General features: G+C 41.8%; 1 protein-coding gene across 2 annotated transcripts in view; it reads right to left on the bottom strand.

Annotated features, from left to right (window-relative positions):
* ZSWIM8 (zinc finger SWIM-type containing 8) overlaps window positions 1–23,909 on the bottom strand; it is a 158,874-nt gene that overhangs the window by 88,558 nt on the left and 46,407 nt on the right. For both annotated transcript variants that reach the window (XM_073560052.1, XM_073560051.1), the window contains exons 2-4: window positions 19,855–20,008; window positions 5,171–5,265; window positions 69–241 (exon numbers count right to left, since the gene is read on the bottom strand). In XM_073560052.1, the coding sequence (XP_073416153.1) occupies window positions 69–241; window positions 5,171–5,265; window positions 19,855–20,008 (422 nt within the window). The remainder of the gene's footprint in view (window positions 1–68; window positions 242–5,170; window positions 5,266–19,854; window positions 20,009–23,909) is intronic.

The raw sequence follows: 23,909 nt of genomic DNA, 5'->3' as shown, positions 1-23,909 counted from the left end.
AATATCACACCCTACTGAGCAAGGAACATAAATAATTATGTGATTCCCCCATTAATCATTTTACTAACATTGTGTATCCTAAAGAGACAGAGGGCCACCACATGGGAGCACCACTTTGCTCCCGCTCCACAGGTACAACTGCACGATGTGATCCGGCAACGGTCGAACATCACAGCCACATTATAGGCGCCTTTTGGGGACAGCATTTGTGGAGGTACCACAGTGGCACTCAGATGGAAACCTGAAAAAGAGAAAAATTAACATTTTTTATAATGGAACTTTAATACAAAATGTGTACATTTATCAGTAAAGCAATTAGATTCTTTCATTCTTATAAAAGTGTCAAAGAGCATATGGTATATTTATAAAGCTAAATTCGCCAGAATTCTTGCATAACTGGCAAATGTGAGGAAACAAACCCCCTTGGCACCTCAACCCCTTCGGGTTACAGTTAATTGGTGATTCACTCAAAAAAGAAATCCCAGAATACTTTAGATTAAATGCTGATTCGGCATCTAAGTTTATAATCTGGAATACCATGAAAGAGTATACAAGAGATTTGCTTACTAGGGATATACAGTACACTACCGTTCAAAAGTTTAGGGTCACTTAGAAATTTCCTTATTTTTGAAAGAAAAGCAGAGTTTTCAGTAATACACTCTATACATTGTTAATGTGGTAAATGACTATTCTAGCTGCAATCGTCTGGTTTGTAATGCAATATCTTCATAGGTGGTAGAGGCCCATTTCCAACAACCATCACTCTAGTGTTCTTATTGTACTTTGTGTTTGCTAACTGTGTAAGAAGGCTAATGGATAGTTAGAATACCCTTGAAAACCCTTGTGCAAGTATGTTAGCACAGCTGAAAACAGTTTGGCTGATTAAAGAAGCTATAAACCTGACCTTCCTTTGAGCTAGTTGAGAATCTGGAGCATTACATTTGTCGGTTCCATTAAACTCTCAAAATGGCCAGAAAAAAAGAACTTTCTTGTGAAACTCGACAGTCTATTCTTGTTCTTAGAAATGAAGGCTACTCCATGCGAGAAATTGCCAAGAAACTGAAGAATTCCTACAACAGTGTGTACTACTCCCTTCAGAGGAGAGCACAAACAGGCTCTAACCAGAGTAAAAAGAAAAGTGGGATGCCCCGTTGCACAACTGAGCCACAAGACAAGTACATTAGAGTCTGTAGTTTGAGAAATCGAAACCTCACAGGTCCTCAACTGGCAGCTTCATTAAATAGTACACGCAAAATGCCAGTATCAACGTCTACAGTGAAGAGGCGACCCCGGGATGCAGGCCTTCAGGGCAGAGTGGCAAAGAAAAAGCCATATCGGAGACTGGCTAATAAAAGGAAAAGATTAATATGGGCAAAAGAACACAGACATTGGACAGAGGAAGATTGGTAAAAAGTGTTATGGACAGATTATTATTTCAAATAAAAATCTTTAATTCGAACCTTATCAATGTCTGGACTAGATTTTAAATTCATTTGGCAACTCATTTGATTAATAAAAGTATGAGTTTTCATGGAAAACACAAAATTGTCTGGGTGACCCCAAAATTTGGAATGGTAGTGTAAGTAGACAAATCCAAGTCAAGAGCCCTAAAGTTGAACCTTCAAAATAATGTTAAAGATGCTGAACAACTTTATATCACAACTCCCTAACAAAATAAATATGGGTAATTGGAAGGACTCACAGAAAATGTATGATCATCTTCTGTCAACTGTAGATGAAAAACATTTTCTTGTTAAGCAACAATATTTTGAAACAGGCGAAAGCGTCGGACACCTGCTTGCTACCATAGTAAAATCCTATGAGGGATCCTTCCATATATCTCAATATAATAATAATAATAATAATAATAATAATAATAATAATAATAAAGGGGAATATGTCAAAACTGATAGACACATACTGGAAGCTCTAAGGGAATAGTCTACAAATATATATAAATCTACTTTTACTGGGACCTTGGAAGAAATAGATAGGTATTTGGATGATATTGCTTTGCCCAGTTTGTCAACAGAGAGTGCTACTCTTGAAGTCCCCCTATCTCTTGACGAGCTAGAGATTGCACTACTATCTATCCTCAATGAAAAATCAGCAGGTGTGGATGGTCTACCTGGGGAATTCTACAAAACATACTCTGTATTGATACTACCAGGTACCAGCTTTTGAATCAGCCATCAAAGAGGGTCATTTTCTGGAGTCTATGAGCGAAGTCGTAATTGTTCAAACTAGAATCATAAAGACCACTCATTCCTTCCGGTACATGTCAAAATTATTGCTAAAGCCCTGTCAAACACACCATTACATTTATAATTCAGACTGATCAATTTGGCTTTATGCCAAATAGGTCCACAACGACAAATCGAAGGAAACTATTTTTGAATCTTTAGTTTCCTCTGGTGAGACTGGGGATAGAACAACACTGTGTTTAGATGCCGCTAAAGCAGACCTGAGCAAGCTGAGGTCCACGGTCCACAACCGGCCCACTGGCTGTTCCAGTCCGGCCCGTGGACCAAGACAGCGGAAGGACTTAAACAGTAGCTTACGGGCTGCACCATACCCTGCACACTGGCCATCCATTCACCGCCGTCAGCAGTCATCGCCATCTGCATCGATGCACACAGTAGTGAATACATTGGTGGAGGAGGGGTCTACGGTTGAGGGGCTGGTAGCAGGGAACAAATATGGATATAGGAAGGCTACTTACTGAGAATACACCATGGAAAATATGAGCTTGATGGGCCCAGTTACATTCTGAATCCCAGCCTCAATCTGTACAATACTGGCAATGATATTCAAAGTTTGGGATAGAGGAAAGGAAATACTAGGGATTGCAGCACATATAAAACTTACCCCCTATGGCATAATCATAATTTGCCTGAAATACTTAAATTACATACGGTAACTTCATACACTGGAGAAAGGGCATTAATACAATAGATTAAAGCATGTTCTAAAAGATGGCCTCTTTAAAAGCTTTGATCAACTCCAGCTAGACTTCAATTTGGCACAGACCTATTTTATAAGTATCTAAAATTTAGACATGCCTATAACACAGAAGCAAACACACAATTTGTGATTATTGTTAATTATTTTATTGTGGTTGCCATTTAAGTAAATTCTTAGAAAAGACTGATATCCCTCTTGTACAAATATTTATTATCAGAATATCTGACTTTCCTATGAAATCCCAAAACGAATAAGCAAAAAAATGTAGGCGATTTTCAATGAAGGTCAATGGAACACTATAATGGAACTCACTCCACAATTATCATTAGGTGAAGGACAAAGGTTATCCCAGTTATATCTCCAACACAGAAAGTAAAGAACTTCTACCTATTTTGCACACAATAGATCAGACAATAGGTGTCCAAGGTGCAAAGTGGAGAACGCACTGTGGGAATGCTATGCACTGGGTAATTATTGGAAGGGGGTATGTGTAATGGAATTTATAAAATCTACAATATAATCCAAATAAATCTCATAACATGCATTTTAGGGATGCTAGAAGACATAATGGATGCGTATTTCCAGAATACTATTCCAAGCCACAAAACGTATCACTGCCCGATGGATTCAAAACTTTGTTGCTCAAATTTAAAAATAAGATAAATCCTATAAATCAGAATGAAGAGCGATATATCTATAAAAAAAAAAAAAAAAAAAAAAAAGTCTACATGTAAACATGAAAAAGCATGGGGCCCATGGTTAGACACTCTTCGTCTAACTTCTGCACAATTACTTAGGGATAGAATGATGGATCTAGAAGTATAATCTTAACGATAAACTAGGGTATAGGATGTAAAAATAATGCATGATGATCAAGAACTTGACTTTTTCTCTTACCCAATGTTATTTATATTACTTTTACTTATAGCAGGCTATTTGTTAATTTTGTTTCTGTATTGGGTTTTGTCTGTTTGATGGCCGGTGGGAACATGCTACTATTTTGCATATACGGTATATATGTAATGCTTGAAAGTTATGAACCCTTCAGACTCTTCCATATTTCTGTACAAATCTGAGCTAGAACTACATACTTTTAAGACATGTTAAAATCTTGTAAGTAAAGAGAACCAAATCAAACAGATGGGTCACAAATATCTATGATTCTATGATTAGACTATCTTTTTTTTTTTTTTAACTGGAGATGATCCAAATATGGTAAAAGTATGTGAACCTCGGCTTTCGGGATCTGATGTGACCTCCCTTGTGCAGCAATAATAATGATTGTTTTGTGACCTTTTTAGAGCCTGACGATCATCAACACCTCTCAGACTTTGTTAGATCCTCGTTAATAAATGAAACACATAACCCACTTGCATCTGATTGTTAACGCTTTTAAATAGAAAAAATGTCACCTTCATGTAATCTGCTAATCCTAAAGAATCACATTTTTGCCGGCCACAGAAATGACATATTGGATCATTTTCCTCATTTGAAAAATAAAGTCTAATATGTTTTACTAAACTGTTTGATTTGGTTCCTCTTATCTACTTGTATGACTTTTGTGAAAATCTGATGCAGTTTTAGGTCAAAATTAGGCATAAAATATGGAAAATGATAGCAAAAAAACCTAAAACTCTAAAAAGAACAGATTAGCCAAAAAGAATATGATTCACTGTCTAGTTTTAATTACATAAAGGAAGTATATCACATTTCACCCATTTTTTTCTTTAACATCTTCAGACGATAGTAAGTTCTCATTGACTGACCTCTATGTATTAGAAGAGCAAGAGAACCATCTGTGCTGCTGGCATGGTAGACAGGAACAGCCTGGCTGTATGTATTACTGCATTATCACAATGCAGGTAGGGAGGCACTAGTGCTGAGCTGCGCCATACAGCTCTACCAACCCACAGTGCTGGGAACAGTCATAGAAGTCAAGCAAAATTTACCGGAAACTGCTTACTATAGAAATACTATACATTGTTAACCCCTTTCCATTACACTAAATAGTACAACATTTTAACAGTCTTAGACATTCTGCATTTTATTGTTATACATTCCTGTGACAAGCAAACAAGGATAAAGAACCAGAGATGTGTCAACACATTGAGGTCATAGAACGATTCATCAAAACTCTCGGCTAAAACTGCAGTATGACTGCAGCGCATCAGCACACCTCGATTACAGTAACTTCATAGCTCCTTACCTATCTGTAGAGGGTCCTTCACGGCTCGCACACGAAAAAGCTGATCCCCCCTTTGAAATTCATCAGCACTACCATTTGCTAAGCATGAGTACAACCTGCGGAAGGAGAAGATTATTGATTATAGTTACAGTAGAACCCTTTCTTCTGAAGATCCTCCATGCGATGTTGAAGACTACCCAAAACAAGATGGTCATAGATAACAAAAGACTTCTAATATACTTAAAGAGGACCTGTCGCCAGGAATTTGAACCCAAACTAATGGCATGCATATAAAGGTGCTTCAACGCGGAGTCAAATTTATTTATTTATTTTTTTTTTTAAAATAAGACATTTTTTATTCAACAAGTAAAGCAAATACAACGTATACCCAATAACATACAATTGGGAATTTCTAAGATTTTGGTTCCTCCCACCACCACCCACTCCCTTCTCCCCCAGTACACAGCAATCATATTTTCTCCTCCTTTTGGGAACCAAAACCAAATTTTGCAATACATACACCACACTGTATTATGCAGCTGGAACAGGACACTCACTCAGGAGCCTTTATGCAACCGCTACTATATCTCAAAGGTCCATATACCTCCCTACGTTATCTGCAACCATGATGCCCAAATGTATTCAAACTTTTTTAATGCATTTCTTCTATACAACTGTATAATCCACTTGCTGAATGTATTCCTTTCTACAGGGTGGTTCAGCCCTCACCCAATATCTGGCATTTAATTTTCTGGCCATGGCCAACTTCTTTCAAATATTAATTCCAATTTCATCAACAAACCCCAAAACGCACACTAAAGGAGTCCTAGGCACTACGCATTCATACCTCCCCTGTATCATACTAATCACCACAATCCAAAAAGCTTGTAACCGGGGACATTCGCATAACATATGCAAAATACCCACACCCTCATTCATACATCTCGGACATTCAGAAGTGCTTCTCACACCAACCCTATGTAGAAACTCAGGGAATCTGTAAGCTTTATGAATGGTAAATAATAGCGACATACGACCAGGCTCACTGAATGACAATTTCAGAATATATTCTAAAATAGACTAATCCCAATTTTTCCTCCCATTTGTCCCGAGCTCGAATAGGGTGCCACATCAAAAAGGTGTGTAACAGGTCTTCATAGATCATGGAAATAACCCTTCTCGTGGTCCCTTCCATACAAATATAGTTTAATAAATTGTCTTTCTGGACCCTTAGACCACTAACCCACCTCTGCAGCCTGTAGGCATGCAGAACCCTTATATAAAGAACCCGATCTGGCACCTGAAATTCTCTTGTAAGGACTCAAACGACCTCAACTCCTGATTCACCTATAATTCCAATATATAACATATCCCCCTACGCGACCAAGCTTTCCATTCCCCCAGTTTATGGAATTCACCCAAATTTTCGTCCATCCAGACGGGAGTATAGACAGTAATTTCAGAAATCTCTCTAATCTTTTTTATCCTGGACCACATCTTCTGCACCAGACCCAGAGTGGGGAACCTCTTACTCAACCACCCAAAACTCCCATTCTCCAGCCCTTGCACCAAAGGGACCCTCCGAACCACATACCCAAGGATAGCTTGCACTGAACTCCTACCGACCCCTGATACGCAACCTCTAATATGTTGGCCTTAGGATGCCAGGAAGTATATGCAAGAATTTGGCAGAGCCAGTCCCCCTCCATCCTTAGGTCTATACAAGATCTCTAGTTTTATCCTAGGTTGACGGCCACCCCAAACCAAGTCTCAAAATATGGAATTAAGTCTTTGGAATAAACCCCACGGGAGCCAGATTGGCAAATTATGAAGCACATATAGGTGTTTCGGCATAAGTATCATTTTAGACAGGTTCGTCCTACCCATGCGCCGGTATTTTTTAGAGCGGTCTATGCCCCGGAAGTGTGTCCTGCATGTGAAGATTTCCGGGGCATAGACCGCGCTGAGAAATACTGGAGCATGCGCAATACCAATTATATGCTTTGCCCACAGTTGGGCAAAGCATAATACGCAAGCACCGGAGGCCTTTTCAATGCGCAAGCGCGGAAAACTACGGCATCTGTGATATTCACAGATGAAGATTACGTTCAGCAAGCCGAGGGGGGGGGGAGAAGGCAAATAAGCCCCGCCCATCGGTCCGAACCGCGACGATTTCCATACATCTCCACCAAGATAAAAAAGGTATTTATGCATCAAAGGTGTGGGGTCGGGGGAATCAAAAGTCCTAATAGAATCCTTATGGGACGCACAATTGGGTGATATCTTTACATGATATCACTAAAAATGGGTGACAGATTCCCTTTAAACGGTCAACCACTAAGTTTAGTACATCCAAACTCTCCCAACTCACCCAGTCTATCCCTGTCTACCATCATATGATTTGATTTATCCCAATTTATCGTCAATCCAGGCAAAATCCCAAATCGCTCGACAATAGCTACCACCTGGTTCAATGACTCGAGGGGATCCTCCAAAAACAGAAGAACATCATCTGCATAGAGTGCAATCTTTTCCTCCATTGGGCCGCTGAGTCAATTCTTACTTTCCTTGTAGAAATCCAGCTTGTGGCTTTAGAGAAATCCATAGTTGAAATTGTGCTCTAATGAGTTGCAAATGCAGTGGGAACTTACAGTTCCTCCGCTTGTCTTCCTACTCCCCACCCGCTGGCAATTGACAGGCAGCGAATAGGGAGAGAGGGCGGGGAGAGCAGACCATGCATGCAGTGCCCGCTCACTACTGTTACAACTCATTAGCATACAATTTCAACTATGGATTTCTCTAAATCAGCAAAATTGCTTTTTGCAAGTAAGGCAAATTTTTACTCAGCATTAAATGAAGATTTTTGGTACTTAACTTAAAATCTCTTTATCGTTTATTTCATTGATGGAGTGTGGGGGGGGACAAGAACAATGGTTGAAGTTTGAGGCTAATAAAACACTTTAACAAAACCAAAAAAAAGTCCGCTCCTCCCCAGCAGACTATCCCTAGCCTGCCGACTCTAACCCTCTCCATTAGTTAGAAATCAGTAGAAGCAAAAAAAAAAAAAGCACAACCACCACAAATGAAAAGTTAACTTAAATGCAATGAACAACCAAGGAAGGGTGCTATGTTCCCCAAAGAAGACTAAAAGAAAGATTTTATGGTAAATCCGAAACATTTTCTTTTCTCGATTGATTCATTTGGAGACACAGGGACCCCGGGAAGTCCTAAAGCTACACCTGGAGTGGGAACGAAAAAAAACACAGTTACAACAGGAGGAATCATCCTCACTCAGGCCAACCACATGAGTGACTGCGGCCTGCAGTATCTTCCTGTTGCCCTGAGCCATCTTCCTTGGTTATGATGAACAGATTCAAGTAGAGAACCTTGAAATGTTCCAGAGTCGGGACAAGCGTAAGGACCCCTGCTTGGTGAAGAGACATTATGGCCTTGCTGAAACTGACTCTTAAGGTGGGATCCCTGGGGGTACAAGAGTTGAAAAAAAAAAAAAAAAAAAAAAAAAAATCGGTCATGTGGGACAGTGGTAAACTCTATCTTGTACCAGAGGAGATGACGTCTCTGACTCAGACGTTGTCGACTGCCCCTGCCTCCTGGAAAAAGAGAAGACCAGTCTGTCACGCATTGGACCCTGTGTTGCCTCTAGTCTTAGAGGCCTTGACTCCTGGACAGTGCAAATTCCAGGATAGCGCAGGCTTGAAAGATAACCTCATTCTTCCCTGGGAAGCCTGAGGTCTGTCTGGGCGGTTACAGCCACCTGCCGATGGAAACTTACAAAAGTAATTTACGGTAACTGATGACCACTATGTCACCTAAATGGGTTGCTTGTCATGGTTAAGGGAGAAACGTACTTTTGCCATCGAGGTGTCCACAATAATTTTGTAAAACGTGGTTCTAAACCAGCAAGTAATACAGGCCTGTAAGGGATCTTCTGGAAGCTAGATTCACTTTCCATGCGCCTTCTCACAGAATGAGGTGGATAGCCACAATATTGTTCACTGCTTGGGCGGAGCTGCCAATGATGCTGAACAAAGATACTTAGCAGTCTGAGCGAGCCGATTGGCTTGGCCCACTAACTCCTAGGAGAACTAGAAAGAAAAAGCTAATGTCAGGGCCCATTCAGAAGATATTGGAGGGTACAAGCAGTGCAACATGCTATGCAGAGGCCCGAGTGAAACTTATACTTACAGGAGATGCAAGCATACTAAGTAACCGGGACTGGCTGAGCTGTAGGGCATGTGCTATTTTTTTTTTACTCTGACATATTGAAAGACAGAGAACACAAAGGGATAGGGAAAACATGGGGCAATAGCTGGTGAAGAAAAGAAAAAAGCTGCTAGGGCATCATTAGTGTCAGGCCCCCCAGCAACCAACAGCATACCCGTTCCAACATTGCGGAGAGAAAATGTGGCAAGACCCCGACAGGATAAAGACTGAAGGCACCTGGACTATAACTACAGCTAGTGTTCCAAAGTCAAGCGTCTGGAGTGCAAAGAGACACGGTGGCCGACTGGCGGAGTGAGGAGCAACGGCAGAGCCTTGAACAAACCTTCCCAGAAAAATACAATAAAAAGGAGCAGACCAGAACACAGGAAGCAGAAAGAGCAGAGACTCTGGCAGGTAGGATTTCACTGCCCTCTCGGATTGGCCAGTGCTCGACGGCTATGCTGACTGGCCTGCGGGCGGAAGGTGGGGGATAGTTAAACTGCAAGAAAGTTGTGGGCTCAATTAGAGCCCCAAACACACAGGAAAACCCAGAAAGGCACTGCAAAAACGAACGGACCAGGAGGGGGAAGCGACATGCCCACCCCTCAAATCAAGGAACCCTCCAAACTCAAGATCCCCTCCAAACTGAAGACCAGAGATGCCGGGAGGCACGCAGCCCAAGAACATTGCACTGAGTGCCCGGCCTGAACTCAAATGCCAGGACGCCTCAGGTACACCATCGGTATGCTGAAACGAACACAAGGCAGCCAGGGCAACGCAGGACTAAAGAAAAGAATATACTTAAGTGTCCTGAAGAGGTTTGATACTTTGGCTAGGCATCGGGAAGTCGGGGTACACGGTCCTGCCATCCTGATGAGACAAGATACAGGCTGTACCCTCCATCGATCCGTGGGGTGAAGCAAAGTGGCATCATTCCACTGTGTTACCCATACTAAAGGAGTGGGGGGAAAAAAAAAAAAAAACACCTTAGGTCCTAACCTATCCAAGGCAAACTACTAAGAAAAAAATTCCAGCACTAAGAAAAAAAATTAAAAATAGGAAATTTTATTAATGCCACTTAAAATCAAATATCTGAAAAAGTACGCTATAGTCAAAAAAAAGAAAAAAGGGGGAAGGAGACAGAAGAGACACCTTACGCGTTTTGGACAAACGTCCTAAATCATAGGTATGAGGAATAGCGGAAAAACCTCCTGAATATGTTATAGGTAGCTTGTTCCTTCAATCACTGAGCAGAAAAGAAATGCCCCTTTTTGTCTGCTCTGTGATAGAAGGAACAAGCTACCTGTAACGTTCAGGAGGTTTTTCTCTACTCCTCATACATGTGATTTAGGACATGTTTGTCCAAAACACGTAAAGTGTCTCTTCCCCCTCTTTCCACCCACTTTTTTTTTTTCTTTCATTTTTTGAATATACTTTTTCTGATATCATTTTTCAGTAGTAGGAGTCATCAGCCGACGCCTATCTCCTGTGTGAAAGTGTGGGAACTCGCAGCGGTCCGCGATACTCAGCGGTTGTAACCGCCGGTGGATGTTTGGGCCCTCCATTCACTTCAAAGGAGTTTGGGATCAAATTTGGGTACTGTTCTGGCACATAAACTGAGCATTTTAATAAAGTTCAGCCGAACACGACAGACCTGAACATTCACGGGTCTGCCCATCCCTACTGATAAGTCCCTTTTTTCTATTCAAGGCAAAGACAGGACTGAGATTCAGAAGCATGACTGTCTCCATTGTGACAAGAACTGAGAAGCTTGGTGCAGAGAGGCTAAGTATAGCCTGCTGGGGAGGAGCAGAGATTTTTTTTTTTGTATAAGGTGTATTATTAGTGACAGTTATGTTTATAGATGACAAAATGAAGCATATAAAAAAACTGCACCCCACCTACAGTGAAGGTGGAGGTAAACATGGTGGAGGATAAATACCGTATATACTCATGTATAAGCTGACCCGTGTATAAGCTGACCTCCTTAATTTTGCCACAATAAACTGGGAAAACTTATTGACTCGCATATAAGCCTAGGGTGGAAAATGCAGCAGCTACTGGTAAATTTCAAAAATAAAAATAGATACCAATAAAAGTAAAATTAATTGAGGCATCAGTAGGTTAAATGTTTTTGAATAGCCATATTGAATCAGGAGCCAAATATAATGCTCCATACAGTTCATGATGGGCCCCATAAGATGCTCCATACAAAATACGCCCCATATAATGCTGCACAAAGGTTAATAATGGCCCCATAAGATGCTTCATAGAAAAATATGCCACATATGATGCTCCATAAAGGTTATGGCCCCATAAGATGTTCCATAGATTATGCCCCATATGCTGCCCCATAAAATGTTCCATAGCATAGGCCCCATAAGATGCTCCATAGATTATGCCCCATATTCTGCCCCCATAAGATGCTCCATACAAAATACGCCCCATATAATGCTGCACAAAGGTTAATAATGGCCCCATAAGATGCTTCATAGAAAAATATGCCACATATGATGCTCCATAAAGGTTATGGCCCCATAAGATGTTCCATAGATTATGCCCCATATGCTGCCCCATAAAATGTTCCATAGCATAGGCCCCATAAGATGCTTCATAGATTATGCCCCATATGCTGCCCCCATAAGATGCTCCATTGAATATCACCACATATGCTGCCCCCATAAGATGCTCCATTGAATACACCCCCAATATGCTGCCCAAATAAGCTCTATTGACTATGCCCCCATATGCTGCCCCCATAAGATGCGTCTTTGAATATGCCCCCATATGATACTCCACTAAATATGCCCCCATATGTTGCCCCCATAAGATGCTCCACTGAATATGCCCCCATAAGATGCTCCATTGAATATGCCCCCATAAGATGCTCCATTGAATATGTCCCCATAAGATGCTCCATTGAATATGCCCCCATAAGATTCTCCATTGAATATGCCCCCATATGCTGCCCCCATAAGATGCCCCATAGATTATGCCCCCATATATTGCCGCTGCCGCTATTGCAGGTATTAAAAAAAAAAAAAAAAAGACATACTCACCTCTTGTCGCTGGGGGCTAGGTGCCGGTGTTCTGAGCAGGTGGAGACACCAGCGCGCTACTGGAGACAGGTGTTGCCGCTGGCTCAGGACCCGGCACCTGAGATATTCACCTGTCCCGCTTCCAACGCTGCTAGCCGCTGTCTGCCCACCGGGTCCCTCTGTCAGTGACAGTTCAGGCTGAGGGCGCGCACTGACTACGTCATCGCGCCCTCTGCTGTCTGAACGTCACTGACAGAGGGACCCGGCGGGCAGACAGCGTGTAGCAGCGTTGGAACCGGGACAGGTGAATATAGCATATACTTACCTTCCCCTGGCACGGTCTCTGCAGCCCCATTCTCCCACGGTCTCCCTTCCTTCCTTCAGCGGTAACGTGGTACCGCTCATTATGTGCATATTCATGACTTTAATGAGTGGTACCATGTGACCGCTATAGGAAGGAAGGGAGACCGTGGGACAAGCAGGGGGGCTGCAGAGACCACGCCGGGGGGGTCAGTATGATGTGACACCCCCGCTCCCCCACCTACCCCTTGTCTATATGACTCGCGGATAAGCCGAGGGGGGGGGGGGACTTTTAGCCCTAAAAAATGGGTTGACAATCCCGGCTTATACGCAAGTACATACGGTAATACTGTAGGGCTGCTTGGATGCCTCTGGGTCTGGATGCCTTGAACACGTTATATGAACAATCAGAGGATAATCAAAAGAATTTTAGAGCAAAATGTGATCCCAACTGTGAAGCTCCCAATACAAATTAAATGGCTGTTAGCCGAACAATGGGTAAAGTGATTGTCCGGCGGGCAGCTACCTTGGACCTTTCTACCATAATCAGGAGTGTTATAGCCGAGCACTTCTGTGTTCCCTATGAGAGAGCCACAGCCAGACATGCCTGATAGCGGCCTTATCATGGGAAGTATAAAAGAATCATTCCAAAATTGGACATCCTGGATCGTTAACTCCCCTGACAAAACAATCTGGGCCTCCCATACACATTACAAAAAATTGGCCAATTATTTACAGCCAATCACAATACAAAAGCACTACCAGGCAGCAGCCGACCCCCATGATAAAGGCGGGTGCAGCACAGATGCAAAATACTGCTTTGCTGAAAGTAAGGGCACTTTTTTGTGATCAACCCTATAAAAAAGTGCAAAAAACCATAATAAATTATGATAAACACTATAGAAAGTGCTGCAGTGCAATCATATATAGAGCACTGAAAAATATATAGGGTTATTTATAGGGTTGATTAACCTTTTGCACTTCAGCACTTTATATTATGTTTATATAAATAATAACCCTTTGTGTTTTTTTATTATCAAATTTGCAGCATAATTTTGGTTTTATAAAAAAAATTTTTTGGATGTATTTATTTATTAATTTTGATGGTGATAATTACGATATTGTAGTGCTATGCAGCTAACCATTTAAAATTTCTTTGGGCTATGTACTTGGATATTTAAATATATTTTTGCATAAATTTTCTGAAATAATACTATTTTAAACATGCTCCGATTCATTCAGCTATTTTTAATATTATCATTATATCTTGTATACCTAATAAATAATAAAAATATCTACCGTATATACTCGAGTATAAGCCGAGACCCCTTAATTTTGCCACAAAAAACTGGGAAAACTTATTGACTCGAGTATAAGCTGAGGGTGGTGCTGCACAAGGGTTAATCGTGGTCCAAAAAGATGCTCCATAGATAAATACCCGCCAAAAAATGCTGCAGATGGGTTAATGGTGGCCCAAGAAGATGCTCCATAGATAAATACCCCCCCATAAAATGCTGCACAAGGGTTAATGGTGGCCCAAGAAGATGCTCCATAGACAAATACCCCCCATAAAATGATGCAGATGGGTTAATGGTGGCCCAAGAAGATGCTCCATAGATAAATACCCCCCATAAAATGCTGCACAAGGGTTAATGGTGGCCCAAGAAGATGCTCCATAGATAAATACCCCCATAAAATGTTGCACAAGGGTTAATAGTGGCCCAAGAAGATGCTCCATAGATAAATACCCTCATAAAATGCTGCACTAGGGTTAATGGTGGCCCAAGAAGATGCTCTATAGATAAATACGGCCCATATATTGCTGCTGCCATTAAAAAAAAAAAAAAATAACACACTCACCTCTCCGTCACTGGGGGTCAGGTGCCGATGTCCTGAGCAGGCGGGGACACCGGCGCGCTATGTGGGCCAGGTGCCGGTGTCGTCACTGGCTCAGGCCCCCGGCACTGGCGATATTCACCTCTCCCCGTTCCGTAAACGTGCGCCGCTCTGTCTCCCGGGTCCTCTGCAGTGACGTTCAGCAGCGGGCACGCACTGACTATGTCATCGCGCCCTCTGACCTGAACATCAGTCAGAGGATGAGGAGGACAGAGCAGCGCGCGGCAGTGGAATGAGGACAGGTGAATATTGCACTGATAACCATCCTCCTTATACTCACTGCCTCCTGGCGCACGGTCTCTGCAGCCCCCGTGCTTCTTCCATGGTCTCGGCGGTCACGTGGTAGCGCTCATTAAAGGGAATCTGTCACCTTTTTTTTCGGCTTGCAGCTGCCGGCATAGACATCGGGGGCTTATCTACAGCATTGTGTAATGCTGTAGATAAGCCTCCGATGTAACCTGAAAGATAAGAAAAGCACGTTATATTATACTCACCGGGGTGGGCGGTCCGGTCCGGTGGGCGGTGCGGTCCGGTCCGACGCCTCCCTTCTTCATGCGATGACGTCCTCTTCTCCCGTCCTGTAATGGCTGCGGTGCAAGCGCACTGCTCTGCCCTGTTGCGGGCAGAGCAGAATTCTGCAGTGCGCAGGCACCGGACCTCTCCCGACGCCTGCGCACTGCAGGACTCTGCTCTGCCCTCAACAGGGCAGAGCAGTGCGCATGCGCCGGAGCCATTACAGGACGGGAGAAGAGGACGTCATCGCATGAAGAAGGGAGGAGTTGGACCGGACCACAACGCCCACCGGACCAGACCGCCCACCCCGGGGAGTATAATATAACGTGCTTTTCTTATCTTTCAGGTTACATCGGAGGCTTATCTACAGCATTACACAATGCTGTAGATAAGCCCCCGATGTCTATGCCAGGAGCTGCAAGCTGAAAAAAAGGGTGACAGATTCCCCTTAAAGTCATGAATATGCGCATATTCATGACTTTAATGAGCACTACCACATGACCGCTGAATGCAGAAATAGCTGGGGCGCCGAGACCATGGAAGCAGGGAGGCTGCAGAGACCACGCCAGGAGGGGGTATGAACTCTGACACCCGCGCTCCCCCTCCCCCGCCGACCCCCGGTATATGACTCGAGTATAAGCAGAGAGGGGCACTTTCAGCCTTACAAAATGGGCTGAAAATCTTGGCTTATACTCGAGTATATAAATTGTCTTTAATGCACAATTTTTTATAGGAATATATATATATATATATATATATATATATATATATACACACACACACACACACACAGTGGGGCAAAAAAGTATTTAGTCAGTCAGCAATAGTGCAAGTTCCACCACTTAAAAAGATGAGAGGCGTCTGTAATTTACATCATAGGTAGACCTCAACTATGGGAGACAAGCTGAGAAAAAAAAATACAGAAAATCACATTGTCTGTTTTTTTTTCATTTTATTTGCATATTATGGTGGAAAATAAGTATTTGGTCAGAAACAAAATTTCATCTCAATACTTTGTGATATATCCTTTGTTGGCAATGACAGAGGTCAAACGTTTTCTGTAAGTCTTCACAAGGTTGCCACACACTGTTGTTGGTATGTTGGCCCATTCCTCCATGCAGATCTCCTCTAGAGCAGTGATGTTTTTGGCTTTTCGCTTGGCAACACGGACTTTCAACTCCCTCCAAAGGTTTTCTATAGGGTTGAGATCTGGAGACTGGCTAGGCCACTCCAGGACCTTGAAATGCTTCCTACGAAGCCACTCCTTCGTTGCCCTGGCGGTGTGCTTTGGATCATTGTCATGTTGAAAGACCCAGCCACGTTTCATATTCAATGCCCTTGCTGATGGAAGGAGGTTTGCACTCAAAATCTCACGATACATGGCCCCATTCATTCTTTCATGTACCCGGATCAGTCGTCCTGGCCCCTTTGCAGAGAAACAGCCCCAAAGCATGATGTTTCCACCACCATGCTTTACAGTAGGTATAGTGTTTGATGGATGCAACTCAGTATTCTTTTTCCTCCAAACACGACAAGTTGTGTTTCTACCAAACAGTTCCAGTTTGGTTTCATCAGACCATAGGACATTCTCCCAAAACTCCTCTGGATCATCCAAATGCTCTCTAGCAAACTTCAGACGGGCCCGGACATGTACAGGCTTAAGCAGTGGGACACGTCTGGCACTGCAGGATCTGAGTCCATGGTGGCTTAGTGTGTTACTTATGGTAGGCCTTGTTACATTGGTCCCAGCTCTCTGCAGTTCATTCACTAGGTCCCCCCGCGTGGTTCTGGGATTTTTGCTCACCGTTCTTGTGATCATTCTGAGCCCACGGGGTGGGATTTTGCGTGGAGCACCAGATCGAGGGAGACTATCAGTGGTCTTGTATGTCTTCCATTTTCTAATTATTGCTCCCACAGTTGATTTCTTCACTCCAAGCTGGTTGGCTATTGCAGATTCAGTCTTCCCAGCCTGGTGCAGGGCTACAATTTTGTTTCTGGTGTCCTTTGACAGCTCTTTGGTCTTCACCATAGTGGAGTTTGGAGTCAGACTGTTTGAGGGTGTGCACAGGTGTCTTTTTATACTGATAACAAGTTTAAACATGTGCCATTACTACAGGTAATGAGTGGAGGAAAGAGGAGACTCTTAAAGAAGAAGTTACAGGTCTGTGAGAGCCAGAAATCTTGATTGCTTGTTTCTGACCAAATACTTATTTTCCACCATAATATGCAAATAAAATGAAAAAAAAAAAACAGACAATGTGATTTTCTGGATTTTTTTTTCTCAGTTTGTCTCCCATAGTTGAGGTCTACCTATGATGTAAATTACAGACGCCTCTCATCTTTTTAAGTGGTGGAACTTGCACTATTGCTGACTGACTAAATACTTTTTTGCCCCACTGTATGTATATATATATATATATATATATATATATATATATATATATATATATATATATATATATACACACACATACACACACACACATACAGTACAGTCCAAAAGTTCTATTAATATTCTAGGTTCTTCAAAGTATCCACATTTTGCTTTGATTACTGCTTTGCACACTCTTGGCATTCACTTGATGAGCTTCAAGAGGTAGTCACCGGAAATGATTTTCACTTCACAGGTGTGCCCTGTCAGGTTTAATAAGTGGGATTTCCTGCCTTTATAAATGGGGTTGGGACCATCAGTTGTGTTGTGCAGAAGTCTGGTGGATACACAGCTGATAGTCCTACTGAATAGACTGTTAGAATTTGTATTATGGCAAGAAAAAAGCAGCTAAGTAAAGAAAAACGAGTGGCCATCATTACTTTAAGAAATGAAGGTCAGTCAGTCCAAAAAATTGGGAAAACTTTGAAAGTGTCCCCAAGTGCAGTGACAAAAACCATTAAGCACTACAAAGAAACTGGCTCACATGAGGATCGCCGGAGGATAAGTTCATCCGAGTCACCAGCCTCAGAAATCGCAGGTTAACATCAGCTCAGATTAGAGACCAGGTCAATGCCTCACAGTTCTAGCAACAGACACATCTCTACAACAACTGTTGGAGACTTTGTGCAGCAGGCCTTCATGGTAAAATAGCTGCTAGGAAACCACTGCTAAGGACAGGCAACAAGCAGAAGAGACTTGTTTGGGCTAAAGAACACAAGGAATGGACATTAGACCAGTGGAAATCTGTACTTTGGTCTGATGAGTTCAAATTTGAGATCTTTGGTTCCAACCACCGTGTCTTTGTGTGACGCAGAAAAGGTGAACAGATGGACTCTACATGCCTGGTTCCCACCGTGAAGCATGGAGGAGGAGGTGTGATGGTGTGGGGGTGCTTTGCTGGTGACACTGTTGGGGATTTATTCAAAATTGAAGACATACTGAACCAGCCTGGCTACCACAGCATCTTGCAGCGGCATGCTATTCCATCCGGTTTGCGTTTAGTTGGACCATCATTTATTTTTCAACAGAACAATGACCCCCAAACACACCTCCAGGCTGTGTAAGGGCTACTCTCCTTGAGTGATGGGTGCTACGCCAGATGACCTGGCCTCCACAGTAACCAGACCAGAACCCAATCGAGATGGTTTGGGGTGAGCTGGACCGCAGAGTGAAGGCAAAAGGGCCAACAAGTGCTAAGCATCTCTGGGAACTCCTTCAAGACTGTTGGAAGACCATTTCCGGTGACTACCTCTTGAAGCTCATCAAGAGAATGCCAAGAATGTGCAAAGCAGTAATCACAGCAAAAGGTGGCTACTTTGAAGAACCTAGAATATAAGACATATTTTCAGTTGTTTCACACTTTTTTGTTAATTATATAATTCCACATGTGTTAATTCATAGTTTTGATTCCTTCAGAGTGAATCTACAATTTTCATAGTCATGAAAATAAAGAAAACTCTTTGAATGAGAAGGTGTGTCCAAACTTTTGGTCTCTACTGTATATACACACATTTTTTTTTTCTAATGGTGTCAAGAAGGACTTAAAAATGTTTCTTGCTATACAAGTTTGAATTGGTCACCTGAAGAGGCCCTAATGTCTTTTAGCAGGCACTCTGTCTGCTGATGGGCTGCAGCGCTCCCATGACTATGTCACAAGAGAACCCACAGACCCAGAGCCGACATCATTAGAATAGCGTTGGTCACTGAGGAAAGTACGGTATATGCTTTTCCCTTAACAATGAGGTGTCCAAGTAGTGGATAACTCCTTTAATAACGTGACAAACTGTCTCTTTGGAGGCTATGCATACTTGGATTAAAAAAGTTCCACATTTTAGTGCAAATTTTTATTTATATTTTTTATGCCAAAATACAGGGTAAACTGTTTACAAAAAGTGAGTAAATGACAGCAATTTACTGAGTTATTTTGCAATTGATAAAAGTTTAATGTACTACCTATTTAATATAGCTTAATACTGAGGACTGGTGACAATAGACATCCTTAGGCCGGGATCACACTACTGTGATGCGAGAAACTCGCACGAGTCTCTCACATCAACACCCAACGCTACCACCGGCACTCAAGAGCGGAGTGGACCTCACGCTCCGGTCCTGAGTGCTCGCGGCAATCTGCTGCCGGGTGTTGATGCGAGAGACTCGTGCGAGTATCTTGTATCACACACGGTAGTGTGATCCCGGCCTTATACAGAGGATCATACAAAATACATGAAAATTATTTGGATTAATACACCACTCCCAACACACACTAAGGTTTCAAACAGACATAAAAAATGTGAAGAACACACCTTATGTCCTCCTCATTCTCCGGGAAGCTCCAGAAAGCGATCCGCAGTTGTAGCTGCTCTGGGACTGGGGGATAAACCTTTTCGACCACTTCGAATGGAATGTGAAATGCTACCTGTTTGGCAGACAGTTCCACTAGAGGATTGACAAATCCATCTACCAAGAGAGGAAAAATAATAGTTACAGTGTATAGAATCAAATAGCTAGGTCAGAAGAACAAATTACATATGGAGCCTAAAAGTAGCCAGTCCTGAGTACAAACGTCCTTGCAGGACCATAGGTCATAATCAGCATGCGCCTTTACACAACAGAATAACATGTGATTTACAAGCTGCTTTTTAAACACTCTTTTAGTAGGAGTTAGGAAAGTTGGCACAAAGCTAGAGCAGCAGGCTAAACTATACAAAATGTAATTATGTGGTCAATATATTTGGAATATACATCTTTGGTACACGACAAGGATAAAAAACACTATTAAAGTTTAGCCAGCAGAAGTGACACAAACCATTCTTACTATACATAAATGTAAGATATACGTTATTCAAAAGTCAATTAATAATAGATGTAAAACTAGACATAGCACAAAGTGATGAATGTAACCCAAGCGAACAATGGATTTTATTATTCCTGGCACAGCATGTTACAGATAATTTTAGTATGGGGTGTGTTGCATTTGTTCCTTTGTGTTACTTATTCTACTTCTTAACCTCGCAGAAGCGAACTTATTTATGCATAGCAACAGCAAAACTGAAAGGTAATTGCTATACAACAAAATACATACATATATACACACACACGTGTGTGTGTGTCAAAGCACAAGTACAGTTGAGAACAGGGACTGTGGAGATGATGGGTAGGGACTGGAGGAACGATGGATGGGGACTATGGAGGTCCATGGCATATCATAGTTCTCTTTCTTGAAGCCTGCACTCACACATTGCGCTGCTATCTCAGCCACGCTCTCATTTTCCACCAGCAGGATATATGTCTCTTTCATGCAGATGAATTTCGGAAAGAGATCAGAGAATGAGGGGGATATAGTATGAATATATATATATATATATATATATATATATATATATATATATACACCGGGTGAGTCATAAAGGACGGATGTATTTGAAGTGGCTATAACTCACCACCAGGTGGAGGTAGAGATGTGCGGGAGGCGGGGTTATGTTTGTGAGGTGAAAGCATTGTTTTTATTTTAGTTTCAGTTTAAGCTATGGTGCCGTGGACGATAGAACATCGCGTTTTTGCGTACGACAGTTTTGTCAAGAATAATGAGTGTATCACAGCCGTTCAGCGTGAGTTTCGGCGTCATTTCAATATTCACAGAAATCAAGCTGTTCCCGCTCGTAACACTATCCTACGTTGGGTTGAAGCACTCCGTACACGAGGTACACTAATGAACAAACGACCACCGGGGGCTCCACGAACGGCACGTACCGCTGCACAGCCCTAAGGTAACGGTGTGGTGCGCTATGGGCAAATATGGCGTGATCGGTCCGTACTTTTTCGAAGGCGATAATGGCAATACTGTTACCGTGAACTCACAACGTTATATTGCCATGATAAATAACTTCTTTGTTCCTGAGTTACGACGGCAACATATCCCCATCTCTAGTGTGTGGTTTCAACAAGATGGGGCAACGGCCCACACAGCCGGAGCAACAATGAACATTCTTCGCCCTCTCTTCCCTGGTCGCATCATTTCCAGGTTTGGCGATATTAATTGGCCTCCTAGGTCCCCAGACCTGTCCATGTGCGATTATTACTTATGGGGTCACCTCAAATCACGTGTATACAAGCTTAAGCCTCGATCATTACAAGAACTGAAGGAAGCTATTCGAGTGGAAGTTGCCCAAATCGACAGAGTTGTGTTGGAACGTGTTGATGCCAACTTCCAAGAACGCCTTTGGAAATGCATCACTGATAATGGCCACCACATGGCAGATGTTGTTTTCCACACTTGAATTTGTCAAATGCTATTAGTATACGTAACCAAATCTGTGAATACATTTATATTTAATAAATATTTAACGATTTTATGATTATTTTAAAAACGTCCGTCCTTTATGACTCACCCGGTATATATATATATATATATATATATATATATATATATATATATATATATATATATAAAATTTTCCTCTTCTTTCTTTGGCTTTTTGTCATTTCCTAAACATTTTTCGATGTTTTATCCACCACTTTGTTTATGTTTTCTCATTTTTTAAAGTTTTTTCTGTGCTTTTTTTTATTGGCATTTCCGAACACTTTTTTAAAATCCACTATACTAAGAAAAAGTGTGTGTGTGTGGGGGGGTAGTTTACAGCAAAGCACTGACAAAATGCTCAAATACACACTTAGACACCAGGGCATCTTTTTAGCCAGCCTTCCAATGGACTACTATTGTAAAATATTGAGTGTGATCCTAGAGAAGAACCTCTAAGGAATAAACAGTCATGGCAGAAGGTGTTGGCACCCTTGAAGTTGTTCCAGAAAATGAAGTACTCCCAGAAAATTATTGTAATTACACATTTAGCTATAGAAATGTTTATTTCCTTTGTGTGTATTGGAACACCACAAAAAAAGAAAGACGACAGAAAACAAGGCAAATTGGACATAATTTCACACAAAACCCTAAAAATAGACTGGACAAAATTGATGGCAAATAACTTTGTTTCAAACATGTGATGCTCGTTCAAACTCACCTGTGGCAAGTAACAGGTGTGGGCAATATAAAAATCAAACCTGAAACCAGATAAAAAGGGGAGAAGTTGACTCAATCTTTGCATTGTGTGTGCCACACAGAGTTGTTGAACAATATCAACACTCTCAAGTTTACAAGTCTATCTCCAGAGATCTTGATGTTCCTTTTTCCACCCTGCACAACAATCAAAAAGTTTACAGCCCATGGAACTGTAGTTAATCTTCCTGTACATGGATGGCAGAGAAACATTGATGAAAGGTTGCAATACAGAATAGTCCATATGGTGGATAAGCAGCCCCAATCAAGTTCAAAGAAATTTAAGCTATCCTGCAGGCTTAGGGTGGGGATCAGTGTCAGTGCGAACTTTCCATCGACATTTCAATGAAATGAAACGTTATGGCAGGAGACCCCAAAGTACCCCACTGCTGACACAGAAACAAAGCTAGACTGCAGTTTGCCAAAACGTATGTGAGTAAGCCAAATTCTGAGAAAGCACCTTGTGGAGGGATGAGACCAACATAGAGCTTTTTGGTAAAGCACATCATACTATCATTTACCAAAAACGGAATGAAGTCTATAAAGAAAAGAACACAGTCCCTACAGTAAAATATGGTAGAGGTTCAAGGATGTTTTGGGGTTGTTTTGCGGCCTCTGGCATTGGGTGCCATGACTGTGTGCAAGGCATCATGAAATATGAAGGATTTTGATTTGCAATGTAGTGTGAAGAGTGGTACAATATTCCATTTGAGAGGTTTAAGAAACTTGTTGATGGTTATAGGAAGCAATTGATTGCAGTTATTTATTCCAAAGGCTGTGCATCCAAATATTAAGCTGAGGGTGTCAAAAATTTTGTCAGGCCCATTGTTGGGGTTTTGTGTAGAATGATGTCCAATTTGCATTTTTTCTCTACTTTTGAACGTTGTTCCAATACACACACTGGAAATAAACATGTGCATAACAAAACGTAACTGAAATAATTTTCTGGAAGAAATACTTCATCTTCTGCAACACTTTCAGCCATGATTGTACATCCCTTCTTTTAAACATTTCAGGCTTTCAAAGAATGCCAAGTGTTTAAATGGCATTCAAAAGCCTGAACAACTTAAGTGTAAGTTTTTTTTCACATATAAATTAATAAAGAACATTCTTTTGATCATTTTGTTAGTGCTTAACCTGACATTTTTTTTAGTGGCCCTGCTGATAAAAAGGCAAAAAAGACAGTATAAACATTCCTTTTCTGTCTTCTTCTGAGCTCCTCTCAGCTGATTACAGACACAAAAAAAGTTCAGTACAAAGTTGTGTGTGGTCTGTGGTCATAAATTAGCATGAGAACTCAGAAAA

The sequence above is a fragment of the Dendrobates tinctorius genome, unplaced genomic scaffold, assembly GCF_039654945.1.
Source record: "Dendrobates tinctorius isolate UK_male_01 unplaced genomic scaffold, ASM3965494v1 ptg000292l, whole genome shotgun sequence".
Lineage (NCBI taxonomy): Eukaryota > Metazoa > Chordata > Amphibia > Anura > Dendrobatidae > Dendrobates > Dendrobates tinctorius.
Note: the sequence above shows the minus strand (reverse complement) of the source record. Positions and strands in the feature narration are given on the sequence as shown.